Below are 17,226 nucleotides of genomic sequence, written 5' to 3' on the forward strand. Positions count from 1 at the left end.
CAGCCAGCCTTGCCCTGCTTCCAGCCTCCTCTGTATGGACCTGCCAGCCCAGAGGAAGGAAAGCTGCTGGCACTCAGTAAACCCCATCCTGGACTGCTGCCCTGCAGGAGGGGAGAGAAGGTTTTCCCCTCCTCTCCCTCCGCAGGTTCTTCTGGCAGCCAAGGGAGAAGGATAGGGGTATTGTAGGCTCCCAAAATTAACTCTTCAGGCTTTGCTGCTAACACTCCCTGCTTCACTCCCCTGAAATGCTCAGCATCCCACAGCCCCACCATTCCCAGAAAGATCCCTTGGGATCCCAGCTCCCCCGTCCTACTGACAAAGGTCCTGCCCAGACAAGCATTTAATGGTGGCATACAGAGAAATAACACTCTGATCTAAACAAGCAGAGGGTATGTGTGTTATTGGGAGACAACAGCATGGGGCATGAGGGTTAGGTGGGGATTGCAGGAGGGAGAGTTGTGTAAAGCCAGTGTGCTATAAGGGTGCAGTGCAGGAGGAAATGAAGCCCAGCTCCAGCACAGGGACAATTCCTGCGCCCAGGGTGGGAGCAGACAGCACGGACCTCGGCAGAGAAAGGCGGCTGTTGGTGGAACAGGTCACCATACTGAGCAACTCGGGTGCTGCCTCTGAGAGAGAGGGAGCCAGCGGCTGTGGTGTGGACACAGCTAATCACAGCGGACCTAAGCAGGGCTGCTGGTGACCTGTAACTACCTGCCATGAGTACACTGGGGTATTTCTCGTGCACATTGGCCGAGTAGAGAACATGAGCACATGCAGCACCAGCAGCCACTGCTACCCCAGCACAGCATGATGGCAGTGGCCCTGGCTGGTGGCTGCTTTAGAGGAGCGAAGGAAGAGCCATCAAAATGAAGCCACTTTGCAGCCCGCTATGCTTGCTCCCTGCAGGACAGGTCAAGAGGAGTCAGGCACAAAGCTGGCCAGAGCCCTGCTGCCTCTATCAGTGGCTGCAGGCCAGGAAAGCGCTGGCCTTGCTTGGGCTTCGTCATCACAACCGTAGTCACCCACACAAGGAAAGCAGCCTGGGAGATAAGCGACATGAGCCAGGGAACGCTCCTCATCCCAGCTGCTTCCCAGGGGGTGTTTAGACCTTGCTGCACTCCCTGCTGCGTCAGCCAACCCTTCATGAGACCAGCTGGAGACATCCAGTTGTCCAGGAATGACCAGAGCGGGAGGCATTGTGAGCTCCATCGGACCCCCACGCCCAGTGCTGCCTTGCTGTGGCAGCAGTTTGCTTCCTCCTGGGTTGGCCCCAGGCTGGCCAGGCTGGCAGCCGGTGGAAGCAGGGTGCTTTCGGATGGCTCTGTGCCCGGAGATAGACGCAGCCCTCCAGAAAGGGGACGTCAAGGAGCAAGGGAAAGCAGACAACAGCAAGAGCTGAAAAGTCACCCCGGCGATGGGCACGGTCCTCGCGGAGTCCTGGTGCACACCAAAGCCTTGCAGCAAACCACCCACGCTCAGGCCGCACAAGAGCGTCTCCAGTTTTAAAAGCCGGGGAGGGAGCCCCCGGGGAGCACCATACAAAACGGGCGCCCTCGCTCCTAGGCTGGGGTCAGCCGCTGCCGGCTGCTTTCCCTCGGCCGGGCGCAGCCAGCAGGCGCTTCCCCCCGCCGGGCCGGGGCAGGCTCCGGGTTTACCCCGTGCAGCAGCTCCCCGGCCTGTACGGGAGGCAGACCCCCCACGGCGCCGAGCCCTCACCGGGAGGGCGACGACGAGGCCAGGCCGCGGCTGCGGCACCGCGTCTCCATGGCGACCCCGGAAGCAGCCGCCATTGGCCGGGCGGCCGGAAGCGGAAGTCGGCGGAGGGGCGGGGACGGCGGGATGCTGGCCGCGGCGCTACTGCTGCTGCTGGCGGCGGGGCCCGGGCGGGCGGGTGCGGGGCGGCCGCGGCGCGACGCGCTGCGGGAGGAGCTGCTGCTGAGCCCGCTGCCCGACGGCGACGTGGCCGCCACCTTCCAGTTCCGGACGCGATGGGACGCCGACCTGCAGCGGGGCGCCGGTAGGGCGCGACCGGGGACAGGACGCGCCGCTATTGGTTGGGTCACGGCGCAAGGGGTGGGGCAGGGGGTGGAGCTCTTTCGCGGGCTGACGGCGCGATGGCTTGCGTTGGGGTGGTGACGTTACGGCATTAGGGGATGACGTCAGCGGGGAGTGACGTAAGAGGCGGGCTGAGGTTGCCGCCGTGAACAGGAATAGGGCAGAGCGAGGCTATGGGGGGGGCTGAGAGTTGCGGTGACATCAGCACGAGGTGGGCTCGGTGCAGTGATGTAGGCGGGCTGCGTGTGACAACACGAGCAGGGGCAGCACCAGGGAATGATGTCAGGTGTAGCCAGGCCCTGGTGTGACGTCAGGGGAAGGGGCCGGGTGGATGAGATGGGCAGGCCAGGGGCTAACGCTGCCCGCAGTCTCTCACTACAGGCTCTTCCCGAAGGCGCTGGGGCAGCTGGTGGCAGCGCTGGGTGTGCGGGAGCTCCACCTCGCCCTCACCCAGGGCTTCTGGCGCACCCGGGCCTGGGGGCAGCCGCCACTCCAGGCACCCGCCGGCGCCGAGCTCTGGGTCTGGTTCCAGCCCACCGTCACTGAGTAGGTACCCCGCACACAGGTCTGTCCCTCTGGGTTCCCTCTGCGGCCACCGCTCCTGGGAGCCACTGCCCTTCTCACATGAGGCACGATGTGTGTGGGGACCTCCTGGGTTGGAAAACACTGGAATAAAGAGCCTGTAACCTCAGGAGCAGCTCTAAGGAGAAGCAGAACGTAGCCTTGCTCAATGTGCGGGGCAGGTCGTGGTGCTGAGGGAAATGCCTTGTTCACTAAAGGAACAAGTAATTTCCTTATGGGCTCTGTGATGACAAACCCCTCACTGTACTAATAGGACAGGGTTATATCTTGACCTCTCATCTGTGACTCACTTCCTTTGACTCCCGTCCAATTCCTGGCACCATCTCCCTTAGCACACAGCCCCTGTTTGAGCCGCAGCAGCTCTGTGTGGACTCACACAGCTCCCTCCTCCCTGTGAGTGGCCCATTCTGGGTCTGCTGGTCAGGTCAGCCTTCAGAGCTGCACCAAGGTGTTGCTTTAGGTGTTGTGAGACCTTCCCCATACACTGCACGTCACCTCCCGCATGCTCCCTGCTCCCCCAGCCTCTCCTCACACACCAGTTGCACCCACCACAGGGTTCCCAGCTGCGTGAAGCCCTGCGAGCCCAGGGACTGCCCTTGTGGTGAATGTCCACCAGATCTCATGTGTAGAGTAAAATATGAAGAGAGCTGGAGCGTGCATGACCAGCAGCCTCTGCCTGCTTCTAGCTTCTGAAAGCCAGCGTGGTCGTCCCGATGTATATATTGAATGTTACTGACTTAATGCTTGTTGTTCTGAAGATTCAAGCCTGCTGAGTAATGCCTGGTATCTTTTCTCACACAGTGTTGACAAAGCCTGGAAAGAACTGAGTAACATCCTCTCGGGAATATTCTGTGCTTCTCTCAACTTCATTGACTCGACCAACACAGTCACTCCAACAGCATCCTTCAAACCCTTGGGCTTAGCCAATGGTGAGCCTTGCCTGCGCTTGGCTGCCCGGCTCTGCCCTCTCACTCTTGTTTCTAGCTTTAGTTCTGCCCTGGGCCACTGCAGGGAGTCCAGGGACAGCTCCTGCAAGGACTCTGGGTCTGAGTGTGTACAACGGGGCCTCTTAACCTCCTGCTGGAACCATTTCCTCTCCCTACAAATGAGGCTTGGATTTGAACAGAGGAAACACAAGCAGTTCATGGCAGATGCTCTCAGGCCCTCTGTCTCTCTGAAAAATATTTTACAAAACAGTGAGGACTAGAGAATTTAAGGCACTCATGGAAAAAATCTGCTAGAATATACCTTTACCTATTCTTTCCAAATCACTCTGAACAGAGCGGGATCTATTCTTGATTAAGCTTGTGGCATTTCGGGCATATTGAGTGCGTGGTGGTCTGTGGGGTACACTGGGGCATGGAACAGGTCTGCTTCTGCTCTCGCACCTGTAGCAGTACCAGCCTGTTGACCCTCCACCTCCCTGCCCAGGGACAGATCACCATCTCCTGCGATACGCCGTCCTGCCCCGGGAGGTTGTCTGCACAGAGAACCTCACGCCTTGGAAGAAGCTGCTCCCATGTGGCTCAAAGGTAATGGCAAGTCCTGCTGCCTCCTTGGGACATTCCTAGTGGAGCTGGGTTCCCGACAGCAGTCTGGGAGTGTGCACTGGGAAGCCTCAGCAGGGCTTTTCTCTCAGTGGGAGACCTGGGGCTGAGTTTCTCCTTTTCTCCCTGCAGGCTGGGCTTGCTGTGCTGCTGAAGGCCGAGCGCTTGTTCCACAGCAGCTACCACTCACAGGCAGTGCACATCCGTCCTGTCTGCAGGGTAAGCGTGAGGCTCAGGGGTCCCCTCCTTTAACAAGATTGTCCCAAGAGACAATCCAAAGCCCTCTTGTGACACTGCAAGGTGACACACTGGTTTGCCCAGCTCCCCCGCTCGCTGTGTCACACAGCTGTCGTCCTGCTTCTCTGGTCTCACCTGCGTCCCAATGGGATTCTTGCAGTCCTGGTGGAGTTCCAGCTCCATCCTGGTGTCCTGCCGCTCCAGAAGGTGTGACCAGAGCCACCTGTCTCTCTCTTGTCCAGGATGCCTCCTGCCTGGCTGTGTCCTGGGAGCTCAGACAGACCCTCACTGTGGTCTTTGACACATTTTCCAGTGGCCAAGGAAAGAAAGGTAAGCTCAGTGGCAGCACACTGTGGTCCTTAAGTGCCCCCAGCCTGTGGCACTTCATTCTGCCTGCCGCTGCCTTTGCTTCCTGCAGACTGGTCCCTCTTTAAGATGTTCTCTCGCACACTTACTGACGCGTGTCCTCTGGCATCACAGAGCAAAGTCTATGTTGACATCTCCCCTAAGAACAAGGTAATGCTCACGGACCAGAGAACACCCCCTGCTCCCTCAAGTTCAGCCACTTCATGTGGCTCTGAAACATCCTTGCCCCCACCCCCTGCATGGCCAGGCCCCCCAGGAGCCCTCTGGGGCTAACGGAGGGAGGTGGTTTCCTTCCTCTGAGGGCTGCAGGGATGAGCATGGTGGTGTTAGTAAGAGCACTGGGCTGGCTGTTGGGTGGGAAAGCTCAGGGCCAGCTGGACGGACTTTGCCCAGTGCTGCCAGTTTCTCCAAGGGGCACTTTTCCTTTCATGGTCCATTTTCTTTCTCAGGAAAAGGAGTTACTGGAAGTGACCCCCCCACCAGCATCTGTACACGAAGCTGTTGTCCAGGGAGACAAAAGAACCTATGCCGTCTATGACCTGATGAGCCCCTCGCTCTTCAATACCTCTCGCAGCCTCAATGTGCAGCTGAAGTGGAAGCGGCCCCAAGACAGCTGTGAGTGACCAGAACTTCACTCCACCTGCACCGCTGGTCAGAGCTCCAGGCCTAAAAATCACCTGGCATGGCCCCCCATTCCAGTGTCCTTTTCTCTTTTGCAGCGGAACTGCCCACACCCGTACTCCATGCTCAGCGCTATGTGAGTGGATACGGGCTGCAGACCGGAGAGATCAGCACTCTCATCTACAACACTCATCCGTATCGGGCCTTCCCCGTGATCCTGCTGGAGACTGTGCCGTGGTATCTGCGACTCTACGTGCACACTCTGACTATCATCACGAAGGGGAGGGAAAACAAGCCAAGTAAGTAAACCCTTCCAGGAGAAATGCCATCCAATTCCCCTGGCACAAGTGGCTCATTCCAGAGATGGTTTAGTCCCTCCCTTGGGCCCCAGTGATCACTGGAAAACTGGACTGAGAAACAAAACATGTTAGGATGTTTTCCTAGCCTTCAGTTCAGCTTAACAGCAGATGAGACTATTAAGTCTGTTTTATAAGAAGCACAGGGACAGTGTTTCATAATCCAGCAAGAGTCTAAACCAAAGTGAATTGATTTTTGTAGTAAAGGAGGCTCAATTTCAAACTAATGACTGGGTCTTATTTTGCATTTATACCTTTCTTTATGAACACCTGACTTCCATGGGTCATCAGCTCTAAAGACCAGCCACATTTAGCTTTAATGCATGCTTTTTGCTACCTGTGCATCTTCACTTGCTCAGAAAACTTCTCCCAGGACAGTGGAAGCAGGAGCACCCACCTTGTGTGAGATGTCCAGGCAATGTGAGATTGGACAAGGTCCCCCCGGTGCCACTGACATGTCTCTTTGGCGTTAGGTTACATCCACTACCAGCCAGCCCAGGACCGGAGACGGCCTCACCTCTTGGAAATGCTGATCCAGCTGCCAGCCAACTCTGTCACCAAGATCACAATCCAGTTTGAGAGGGCCTTACTGAAGTGGACGGAGTACACGCCTGACCCCAATCACGGCTTTTACGTCAGGTAACAGCATACCTCAGCTCCTTGTCCTTTTCTGGGCCTCATGTAGGACTTGCTGCCCAGGTCTCTGAGGACGGGAAGAACTCTTGCTGTCTCTTTGCTGGCAGGACTGACACTAGCATGTCCTTTGTCTCCTTAGTTCATCTGTGCTTAGTGCCCTGGTGCCCAGCGTCATTGCGATGAAGGACGTGGATGTGGAGCAGAGCCCTCTCTTCACCTCGCTGTGAGTGTGCCTGTGCTGGGGAGCGGGGCCATACCGCAGCGCCTGCGGGCTGCTGGCTGCTGTAATCTTGCCTGGTGAGCATGAAGCAGCGGTCCTGTGCGGGCTGACGCTCCCTTTCCTGCTTCTGCTCTCCAGGTTTCCCTCCTCTGATGGCTCCAGCTATTTTGTGCGGTTGTACACGGAGCCGCTGCTGGTGAACTTGCCGACGCCAGACTTCAGCATGCCCTATAATGTCATCTGCTTGACCTGCACTGTGGTGGCAGTGTGCTATGGCTCCTTCTACAACCTGCTGACCAGAACGTTTCACGTTGAAGAGCCGAGCCGGGGTGGGCTGGCCAAGCGGCTGGCCAACATCATCCGCAAATTCAGGGGGGTGCCCCCGCTGTGAAAGAAACCAGGGCAGCCGGCGCTGGCTGCGGGGCTCTGTGGGGAGACCTCTTGTCTTTGCTGGAAGCAGCCCACTTCATTTTGCAGCCTGGATCTCTCTTTGGGATCCAACCAGCTGAGAGATCGCTTCTGTCATTAGGATGAGACATGGCTCTAAGCCCATTGACTACTGAACTGCACTGCTACGGGACTGGGAAAGGTGTAAGACATCTGTTTGTGAGAGGGGTAACTTACGTGCTGGGAATGATGCTGGAAGTAAACTTGACCTGTTTTGTACGTTTGTGCTGCTCCTGCTTGGTTTTACTTTCTCAACCCCACAGGCAGAGTTGACCCTGTAAGACTCTGTGAGCTGCTAAGCCTCCAGCACGCTATCTGAGTCAGCTGGGAAGGGATGTGACGTGCAGTGAAGAGATGAGTTCATCTGCTCTACCATCTCACCTTCCACAACTGCCACATTTCACAGTGCCCTCCTGCCACACTTCACCACGTTTGAGCTAGTTTGCAAATTAATTTTGGGGCATACCAAGGGTTTGGGCATACCCCAGCCATATCAAGGGTTTATTTTCTTTCTCAAAAAAAAGCTTTTCTTGCTCCCAGCTTGCATTTGCAGCATTTTGAAACTTCTCTGCTGCAGCACAAGATCCTCCTCTGCCTCCCTGGTATCATTTCTACACATCTGCCTGATGGCTCCCCTGCACCCAAAGCTTCGGAGAGCCTCTGGGCTCAGCAGACACCAAGCACGGAGCTGCAGCCAGCCGGGCTCTGCTGGTGGGCGCCAGCCTCAGCTCTCCCTTGGGCTGGGAACGCAGGAACACCGGCACCACCACCATGCTCTTCGGTTATTTTCATAGAGGACAAGGTACGGCTTTGCTGCAGTTCACACAGAGCAGCGAGAGGACGCTGCTGGTGCTGCTCGGCCTCTGACAGTGCTGTTGTCAGGGGTACGTCCTCTGCATCTCGGATGGGGTTTTTGTGATAGGAATGGACAACTGCCTACAAGCAGCTTAACAAAGCACAAGGAAAAAGGAAATCAGTAGAAGAAATATTCCCCAGAATCAAAGCAAAGCACAGCCAGAGGTCCTTTAAAAGCTTTCACTTGAACAGAAAGACCATAAAAACCCCGTCACCTCCTGTCCTGCACAGAAGAGTCTGTTCTGGCTGGCCCAGGATTACCTTTCCGTTCCCTACCAGAGGTGCCCTTCTCTCTGCAGCTCCTTACGGACCTGCTCCACTGGATGGCCCCATGCAGCCTGCAGAGCTGCTGAAACACCGCGCTGCTTGCTGAGAAGGGGCTGGGAGCTCACGCTGCTTCCAGCCACAGGACTGCTGCTACAGCTCCGCCAGCCAGGCTTCGGGTGCAAAATGGAATTTCTTTATAGAAAGCCAAAACTACAACCAAAGGAAACGCGAGTGACCACACAGTTCCCATGGCAGCGCAGGGGCAGGGGGACATGGCCAGGAGTCTCGGGCATGAGGGTCCACGTTGCAGTTTGCAAAAGGAGTTGGGAGACCTCAAGTTATTTCAGGTTGGGTCCAGGATAAATCTCGCAGACTGCAACCATCAGCACATGCCAGAACAGCTCAGAGCGGCCAAGCTCTCCCCAGTCCAGCTTCCCGAGTGAAGCTGCGTGGGATCCCGCAAAGCCCCCCGAGCGCCGAGGCCAGCACCCCTGGATGCAGCTGGCACCGCAAGCCAAACCAGCCAAAAACAGTGCCAGAAGCACAGCACTGCTGCAAACATGGCCATCATTTCCGCAAGAAAAAGTTCCCCGTGCTGAGGATGATGAGGGCAGCCTATGCTGGGGCCAGCTGGGAGCTGCCATGGGCAAAGGGGGCCAGAGCTGGCATCAGCCAAAGGCTTCAGGGCCCTTCCCATGCAGTGCCATAAACCAGGAATTTAAACAGCCCGTAAAGAGGTCAGCCCGGAATAACGGCAGCGCAGGATCGAAACCATCCTGGGCTGGATCCACACCCGCCGGGCCATCGAGTGAGTCGGTCTTATCACAGACATCAAGCGCACAGGCCAGCCAAGCAGAAAACCCTGCGGGAAACATGGGCAGCCCTGCAACCACAGCTGGGAAAACCCAAAATCTTAGTGTTTGGGGTCTTTTTCCCAGGAATATTTATTTTTCTGGCATGGCCTCCTCAGGAGCCCGGCTGGACTGTGCTTGGTAACCTGCTGCTGGGCGTCTGCAGAGAGAAGGGCTGGAGCTGAAGTGCTCGCAGCGGCCCGGCCCCGCGACGCTCAGCCCGAGCGCTGCCAGCAAGCGGCATCACAAATTGGAGGGGAGAGGCCACAGAGCTGTGTCTGCTGTACCTCTCTTTGAGACATAGCACCAGGAAGGGTGCAGGTGCCCACCCCACTGCAGCATGGAAAACTTGGGGCTGGATGGGGCTAAGTCAGCAACAAGAGTGCACTGCCATGCATGACAAGGAAGCAGCATGCAAGCAAGCCTAAAAATAGGAATGCAATGGAATGCAAGAAAGCATGGGCTCAGCATGCCATGCAGTGCAAACACTGTGAGCGCGTGAAGATTGTGCAATGGTGTGCAAGGACACATGCCAACTGCATGCAAAGAAAAGCATGCAAACAGCATGCAACCACACGTGAGAAAGCATGCAAAAAGCAGGCCACCCTGCAGCCATGCAAGCGGCACGCAAAAATGCAGTGCTCTGCAACATGCAAGAAAGCAGGCAAACAGCATGCCACACAGTGCAAAGCAGCATGCGAAGAGCATGCAAAAATCTACGTGAACAGCGCGCCATGCAGCAAAGCGTGCCAGAAGCACGCTGCAGCGCGCAAGCCGCGCGCAAAGCATGCCACCTGCACGCAACCCCCCTGCAATGCCATGCAAAACAAGCCGGCAAAGCAGCACGCCACGCGGTGCAGAGAAGCGTGGAAACGGTACTTTAAATTAAAAATATTTATAAGTACATATAGTTTCTTTAAAAGCAAGATAACATTAAAAAAAAAAAAAACCCCGCCCGGCGAGGCGCGTATCCCGCGCTGCCTGGCACACCCCGCCCCCCCCGCACGCGCACTGCCGCCCTCCCGCCGCCGCGCAGGCGCACTGCCGCCCTTCCCGCAGGGCTGCCCGCGGCGCTGCCTGAGGAGCGCGCACACACACACCCGCCGCTGCCCCCCTCTCCCGGTCGCCGCCGCCGGAGCGCGGGCCCGCGGCGGAGCCGCTGTGCGGCGGGGCCGGGCCGGCCCGGGCCCGGGCCCGGGCCAGGCGGGCGGCGGGCAGCCGCGGCGGGGTCCTGGTGGGACGGCGGCGCCCTGTCGGGGCGTGCAGGCGGCGGGCGGGGGGCGTCCCCCGGGCGGCGCGGCCGGCTCCAAGAGCGGCCTCTCCCTTCCCTCCTCAGGGCGCGGCGCGGACGGGCCCGCGGCGGAGGCGGCCTCGGGATGGCGGCGTGAGGCGGCGGCACAGCGCCGTGAGTACGGGCCGCGGGGGGCGGAGGGGAGCGGGTGGGGGCGCGCCGGGGCCCAGCCTGTCTCCGGGCCGGCGGCGAGGGATGAGGAGGAACCCCCCCCGCCCCGGAAACGATCCGCACTCCGCCCGGCCTCGGCGCGGCGTTCGCGGTGTCAGCGGGCAAGCGGAGGCCGCCGCAAGTGACAATTCGGCAACTTTGGGGACCGGGAGGAAGTGCACGCGGGGTCTCCCTGCGCGGTGGCGGCGGGAGAGCTGCTCTCTCGCAGCCAGGCGTGCCTGGGCCATAATAGAGCCGGTTTCAGCCTCCCGTGAGCACGCTGAGATTATTGACAACCTAACATGGGAATAACAACACGGCGTGCTCCTCCCAAGACTCCTCTCCCTCCCATCGCTACCTCTGTTCTCAGCCAGGCACATCTCGCAGTTCACTCTAGCACCTTCCAAAAGCAAAGCCAGGCCCGTTTCTCCCCAGAGCAAGACAACTCTCGGACATCCTTTTGTCCATCGGAGAACACGGCACTCCGCAGCACTGCTGTGCCCGGCCAGGCACCCTCCCTGCAGATGCTTTGAGCCAGTTGCAAAGCGAGTTTACAGGCCTTTCTGTGGTATGAACGTTGTTAGTTACATCCCAAACACGCAAGTGCAAGAGAAGATGAAAAAGGAAGCTCTTAAATGCAGTCTGTAACATACTGGACTCTCCTATACTTCCTTACCCCTGCACTGAAACATTATGACTGATGATGCAAATACTGTCATAGTGGAATAACTTTTGTCTTTCCAACCTGTATGTCATAACTGCCCAGAACCCCTTACCAATACTGCATTTTTGCCCCTCTCTACCTGAGACACAGAAAATTGGTCCTTACTGGGCTGTATTCAGACTTCTGAAGCCTGTCAAAGGCAAAAAGGAGAGAAGAGATCCAAATTAAAACTACAAATAATTAGGTTTTTTAGGGAACTTGGAAGGGGCCTGGAATTCATGATCTTTGGTAGTTAAACAAAGACAGGGGGCAGGAACGAGGACCACTGGGAATTGATAAATTGGTACAAATGAAAGTAGCAATACTTCAGATGATGACAACTGTTAATGTTGACATCTCTTCCAGCCACAGGGCTGGCTGACTTAAGGTTCTGCTCCTGTGATTTACTGTGCAGAGAAACACAGATCATACTGCTGCTTTCCTGCTCACAGGTGGAGGTTTGTTGGCCGTGGTGCTGTGAGTGCACTGCACTACCTCTGGATACAGGCTAATCAATTCCCAAGTCAGTAGTGAAGCTCAGAGAGCAGCTATAGAAGTGGTGAAAAGAGTGGCTCAACAGAGAGCTGCTTTTCATGAAGTGATAGTTGCTTTGGCTTGCCTCTAGCTTGAGAAATCAGAACACTTCATAACCCTGAGGCTGGTCAGTCAAGGATTTGCTGCTCTTTTGGAAACTGTTTCCAATTGCAGCATTTCTGAGTCTATGTCAAGTGTTCAAGGAATGAACTTACCAAAGACTGGGGTAAGGCCTTTGCCAAAAATTGAAGACTCACTTTTTCCAGCTGAGCCATAGCAGCAGATAAAGTTTTAAAAAAAAAAAAAAAATAGCAGCAAGGCCAAAAAAAAAAAACCCTGAAGAAGTTAAACTGTGATACTGCAAATAGGTCTTAAAGTTTGAATAGTTATAGTTCTTGGGTTTTTTAAGAGAGAGGGCTGGCATCTAGAAGGCTGGTCTGCTGTTGCTTTTCTTAGCTGAAGTCCTCAAGCGCGTCACTTGATAGCCCTTTCACCTCTTTTTTCCCCCCCCAATGCTTTCGATATTGTGTATTTTTAGCAGCTGTTTTGTATGCTACGTGGTCTTTGAGAGTTGGTTTTGAGCACATGCTAGCAGCATGAAGCACTGCCCACAGACATCAAGTGTTCAAGTTAATGGCTGTGACAGGATTTTTGACTGAAACAATTTTAAGCAAACTGTCCTACAGGTGAGCCTTATAGGTAAGAAACTCAGTGCAAGTGCCTGAGGCTTACTCTAAGTTTATGTGCACTATGTAACTTAAGAGATTTTTATCTAGACAATGTAGCTTTTCATTCCCAAGCAGAAACTTCAGCTTCTGGGAAAGGGGGAGATTGGCACTACCAACCCCAATAAAAAGGTTACTCGCACTTTTATTGCGGACCTTTTGGCTACCAGTCTGGGTGACTGTTTCTGTAGCATCTGCTGGGGAAGTTCCTTGCGGACAGTACTGGCTTAATAGCTGCCTTAGTAAGGTCTGAACAAGCTTACCTTTTAAGTGCTTAGTGAAAGCTGGCTGATTATTCTCCTCTTGTCAGGGTAAATGGACTGTTAAGGAATTAAGACATCCTTGAGAAAGGTACAGACTTGGTGTTGGCATACTGATGTATAAAACCTGGGGTGTAGGGACACCTCTCAGCCTCTTAATTGCTGAATTAGCAGTTATCAAGAATATCAAGGAACAGTTTGCTAGCTCCTCAGATGGGTTTATACTAAAATGTGACTGATCCATTGCAAAGCATTACAGACTCGCACTGTGCTACTCACTTTTGACTTGTCATAATTAAAGTTTTGTTTCTGGCTGGGAAAGGTGTGCTGCTACCCTCGCACTGGAATTTGAAAATCCCCCCCACAAATATGTGCCAGTAGGACCTGCTGGTTTTGAATGGTCTTGGGAGGGAAGATGACAGAAGGAAGGGCTGTGAACATGACAGAAGCCGATTAATAAGCATGTGGAAAAGTGTTGGTGTTTGCTTACTAAAGAGTTGCGCAGGGAACCTCCCCAGGCTGCTCCTCTGCTTGCAGGAACTGGCAGGGAGGAGACTCCGGCAGTGCACACAGATTAGGGCAAGCTGGCAAGCGCTGACTGCGGGGAGAGCAGCAGGAGCATCGCCTGCGCTCTGCTGCTGTGGGGTCTGAAGCAAGTTCAGGTGGCTCTAAGCTGTGGAGGAGCAAGAGGAGGCAGTGGTGGTACAATGAAAAGGAGCCATCTGGTAAACATGAGTGGCTGCCAAGTCAGATGACTTAAGTAGGAGCACGAGAGCAGTCTTGAGGATAGCAGGACACCAGGCTGGCTAAGGAAAGAGATGAGTCAGGCCGGGGAGAACAAGAGCAACTGGTTGAGGAAAAGCAGGATGTGGTTGTGAAACAGGGAGCTGGTAGAAGTACTGCTGGGTGACAGGTTCTTATTTGCTCTGGGACGTGGTAATCTTTGTCCCCTCTTCATGATCTAAGCTAAAGAAAACAAGGTAGGAATTTCTCATTTGCAAGCTTCACCTTGCTTGAGAATCCAGGCAAAACTGAATGTTGTTATGGTTTCAAGAAGGGACTTCTTATCCTGGGCACCAAGGAGAGTGATAGTTCCCTGCTCAGTAAAGAGCTGATAGCAGGAGATGGTGTTTCTCTTTGATAGAGAGCATGGGAAGAGAACTCTGTCTCGTTGCCAGCTGTATAAAGGAATCTCCAGTGAAGAGCTAGGAATAGTATGTATCTTACTAGTGGAAAGTCCCTTGGGGAAGATAGAGCTACAGAAGTCTCAAGTTGTAGGTACCTTACCTAGGATCAGCTGTGGGATACAGCAGACAAAGGGTTTTCAACCTTTAACTGGTGGATAGCAAAGGGACACATGAAAAATACAAGCAAACTGACTTCTGTGTGTGTGTGTGTGTGTGTATATATATATACCCCAAGATAACTGTTCAAACATCTGCATATGTTAGAAGTCCAAAAGGTTTGCAGATTGAAGGGCATTGACATTGAAACTTCATCATAAAAATAACCACTATTAAATGGTTCTTTATTCTGCAGAGTGGTAGCATTGATTTCCAGAAGCAACTGGCTCCTCCAGAAAAGACCAATATTTAAACTTGTTTTGAGATGGATTTGTGTTTGTAGGAAGTGTTTAGGTAACGTTTACACACTTAGAATCAACTCACTGTTTAGAGCATTATCTCTTAAGTCTTTGCCATGATGAGGAGGCCAGACTGTGGAGTTAAATGCAGCTGCATCACAAATCATAATTATACCCTTAAAATGTAGTCAGTTGTAAATTTGGGGGCTAAAGGCTCAATAGCAACATATGGCCTTATTGAAGCTGAGAGGTTTGACTTAGTCCTGGAAGATTTTAAAGCTTTGTTCCAGCCTTGTGCTCTTCTGACAGATGCATCGTCCTAGGTTGGCTTTTATCCATTTCTTTAGACAGAAAGCCCAAAGCAATGGTCTGTAGCACTTTAAGCTAAAGCTTCAAGAAGGGGTGACCCAAAGACTGCAGCACATGTCCAGCTACAGAGGTCAAGCTGATGTGATTTCAGGGCTGGATCTAGCAAAAGTATGACATTATGTTTAAGCAGCGATTTGTACTGCATAGTGTTTGGAGCACTTGGGAGAGAAAGACTATAGGAAACTTCAAGGAAGGAAAATTTCAGGAGGATTAAAGCAGCTGCAGATCATTGATTTGGTACAACCATGTTGTATTTAATGCAATTTGAACTAAAAAGTTGGATGGTGGGGTTTAATTATTTTCTGTTCAAATATTTGTTGTTAAATCTTTTCTCTCCATTCTTCCCCTTGGAAAAAAGTAATCTAATGCTTCTGCAGTACTTCTACTCCAGAAGCATCTAAGTGGTTCACAAAGGCTAGCAGACAGCATATTTTTTTATGAAATTAGTAATCCTTATTTCCAGTTTATAGATGGGGTGAACTGGCTTGGGACTAGACTTGCCCTTAAAGATACGAATGAGTGACCTGTGTAAAACAGGACTAACACTGGGAGTTTTATTCCTTTGACTTGACTTTATCCATACTAAAATGTAAAATAACTTCTTCCTTATTCTTTGGTTGCCTAACTGCAGTTTAGATTTACTAATTGAACCACAACTGCCCTCTCTGCTGAAGAACACTCTCTTGCAGGAGCACCAGCACAACATACTTTCCACAAATACTCTTAATCTGTTTGCCCTGGTGGAGACTGTGGCCTGCATTCTCTCTCACTAACATTAAAATAGATCCTGCTGCTAACAACGCAGTGGATGGCAAGTGTGCTTCCTGCTCTGACAGCAGAGCCGGTTGGTACCTATGAACTTAGAGAGCTGTAAGACAAGCCTGATCTCAGTGGTTTTTTGGAAGAGAACCATGTGTGGTTTTCTTTTGGCTTTTCTGTGCAATCCCTCATTCTCCCTTCCTTCACCAGGAAATCCCTTCTCCTGCCAACAGGAGCCAGTGGAATGTGCTGTTTGTTTACCTTCTCACTCCTTCATCCTGCTAACCTTCCCACCCCCCAGTTGTAATCCTAACAGGCTCGGCTCAGCCCTTCATCCTTCTGACAGAGCACTACTCAGCTGAGTATTTTCAGATGAAAGGATTGCTGCAAGAAGCTGTTCTGACCAGGCTCTGCTTGGTGGGTGTAAGGCCCTGGTATTCTGCAAGGCTGGAGCTGTCCTCTTACCTTTCTGTGCCCTGGCTGGCAGCTGCTTCATTCTGTGTTGCTGCACATCATTGCGGATGTGCTACAGGATAGCAGGGAAAAGCTTGGGAAGCATGCTCTTCCCTTTTCCAGCATTCCCCTGTGTGTTTTTGCCTTTTTGGCGTAATAAGCTAGGAGTACCCTCTTCTTGTGGTTTCCCTAGTGAAGGAAAAACTGAAGGAAAATGTCCAGTTAATCCCTCCCAACAGTACTGATACCTTCTAGCCTGACCTGCTATTGCTATCCCAAACTGCTAAACTCCATTTTTCTGCCCCCTTTCAAAGTTCTGTCTCTGTAAAAACACCTGTAAGGCATTTGTTATTTTCAAAGCCATCTGAAATTCTTGAAGATGTTTGTACTGCTTAGAAAGAAAAAAAAAAAAAAGAAGACGACCCACATCCTTACTATAGTTGATGTGTTTGCTAAAGATATAAGCATGTTTTCTGGACTTGTAGTGTGCTACCATCCCTGGTTAGAGAAGCCCTTAAAGCTCACTGTTTCCACAGGGTTTTATAATAATCCAAGTGAGGAAATCCTGTGTTTACAGCACTTATGAAAATTGCCATTTTGAGACTGTCCCCCGTTTGATCTATTCACATACTTTGTCTTATCTGACTTTAGCTGATTGGCAAGGATTATAAATCCCTTAAGCAGGGACTGTCCTCCCCTTTGTTTTGCAGCCTGGACACTGTTGGGGCTACATGCATAGCTTGAATTTTATGCTGGCCTGCTGGAAGACTTTATAATGGGTCTGCACCTGGGGAGGGAGCAGCTTGTGTGCTTAACACATCCTGGACACTTCTTGCACCAACACTTCTTTAATGCTTCTTTGTAGTGCCCAAGAAATGCAAGTGAGAGGTGAACTCTTGATACCATCACTCAAATAGTTGGACATTTTTGGATGAATACATGTGTAGGAAAGACTGCAGCAGCTTGTTTTCCTTTCTGTTATTTCCCCCTCTCTCTTTCTGTTCCTGCACTAGGCTAAAGAAGAGGGTCTCAAACCCATTAGCCTGAGAAAAAGAGCACACAAGGGTAAGCTTTTACACCAGCAACAGATAATCGTGTCCCCAGCTGAGTGGTTCAGAAAACAGGAAAATTTCCACCAGCTCTGAGACACACCAGAATTTAGTATTAGGTGTTCGAGCATCAGCATACGATTCTCAGGGGTAAATGAAGCTGTATAAGAACATCTTTTCGCTGTGTTTTTCTGACAGTCTGACATTATACACCTCCCTACAGACCAGCCTGCCTGCTGGAGGAGTTCCTGGAGACCGTTCCGGAGCACATCCAATTGCTACCGCCACGAGGCCCCAGCCAGCCAGCCACA

General features: G+C 52.9%; 1 protein-coding gene across 1 annotated transcript; it reads left to right on the forward strand.

Annotated features, from left to right (window-relative positions):
- Nucleotides 1–1,839: 1,839 nt before the first annotated feature.
- On the forward strand, nt 1,840–7,011 carry PIGT (phosphatidylinositol glycan anchor biosynthesis class T; the record flags this gene model as incomplete). The annotated part of the gene is made up of 12 exons (XM_082007034.1): nt 1,840–2,017; nt 2,424–2,601; nt 3,439–3,566; nt 4,069–4,169; nt 4,317–4,403; nt 4,664–4,751; nt 4,840–4,937; nt 5,237–5,402; nt 5,507–5,707; nt 6,238–6,403; nt 6,540–6,623; nt 6,759–7,011. 12 exons carry the CDS (start codon nt 1,840–1,842, stop codon nt 7,009–7,011), a joined length of 1,728 nt encoding a protein of 575 aa, XP_081863160.1.
- Nucleotides 7,012–17,226: the final 10,215 nt, after the last annotated feature.

This window comes from Phaethon aethereus (assembly GCF_964289735.1).
Source record: "Phaethon aethereus genome assembly, chromosome: 16".
NCBI lineage: Eukaryota > Metazoa > Chordata > Aves > Phaethontiformes > Phaethontidae > Phaethon > Phaethon aethereus.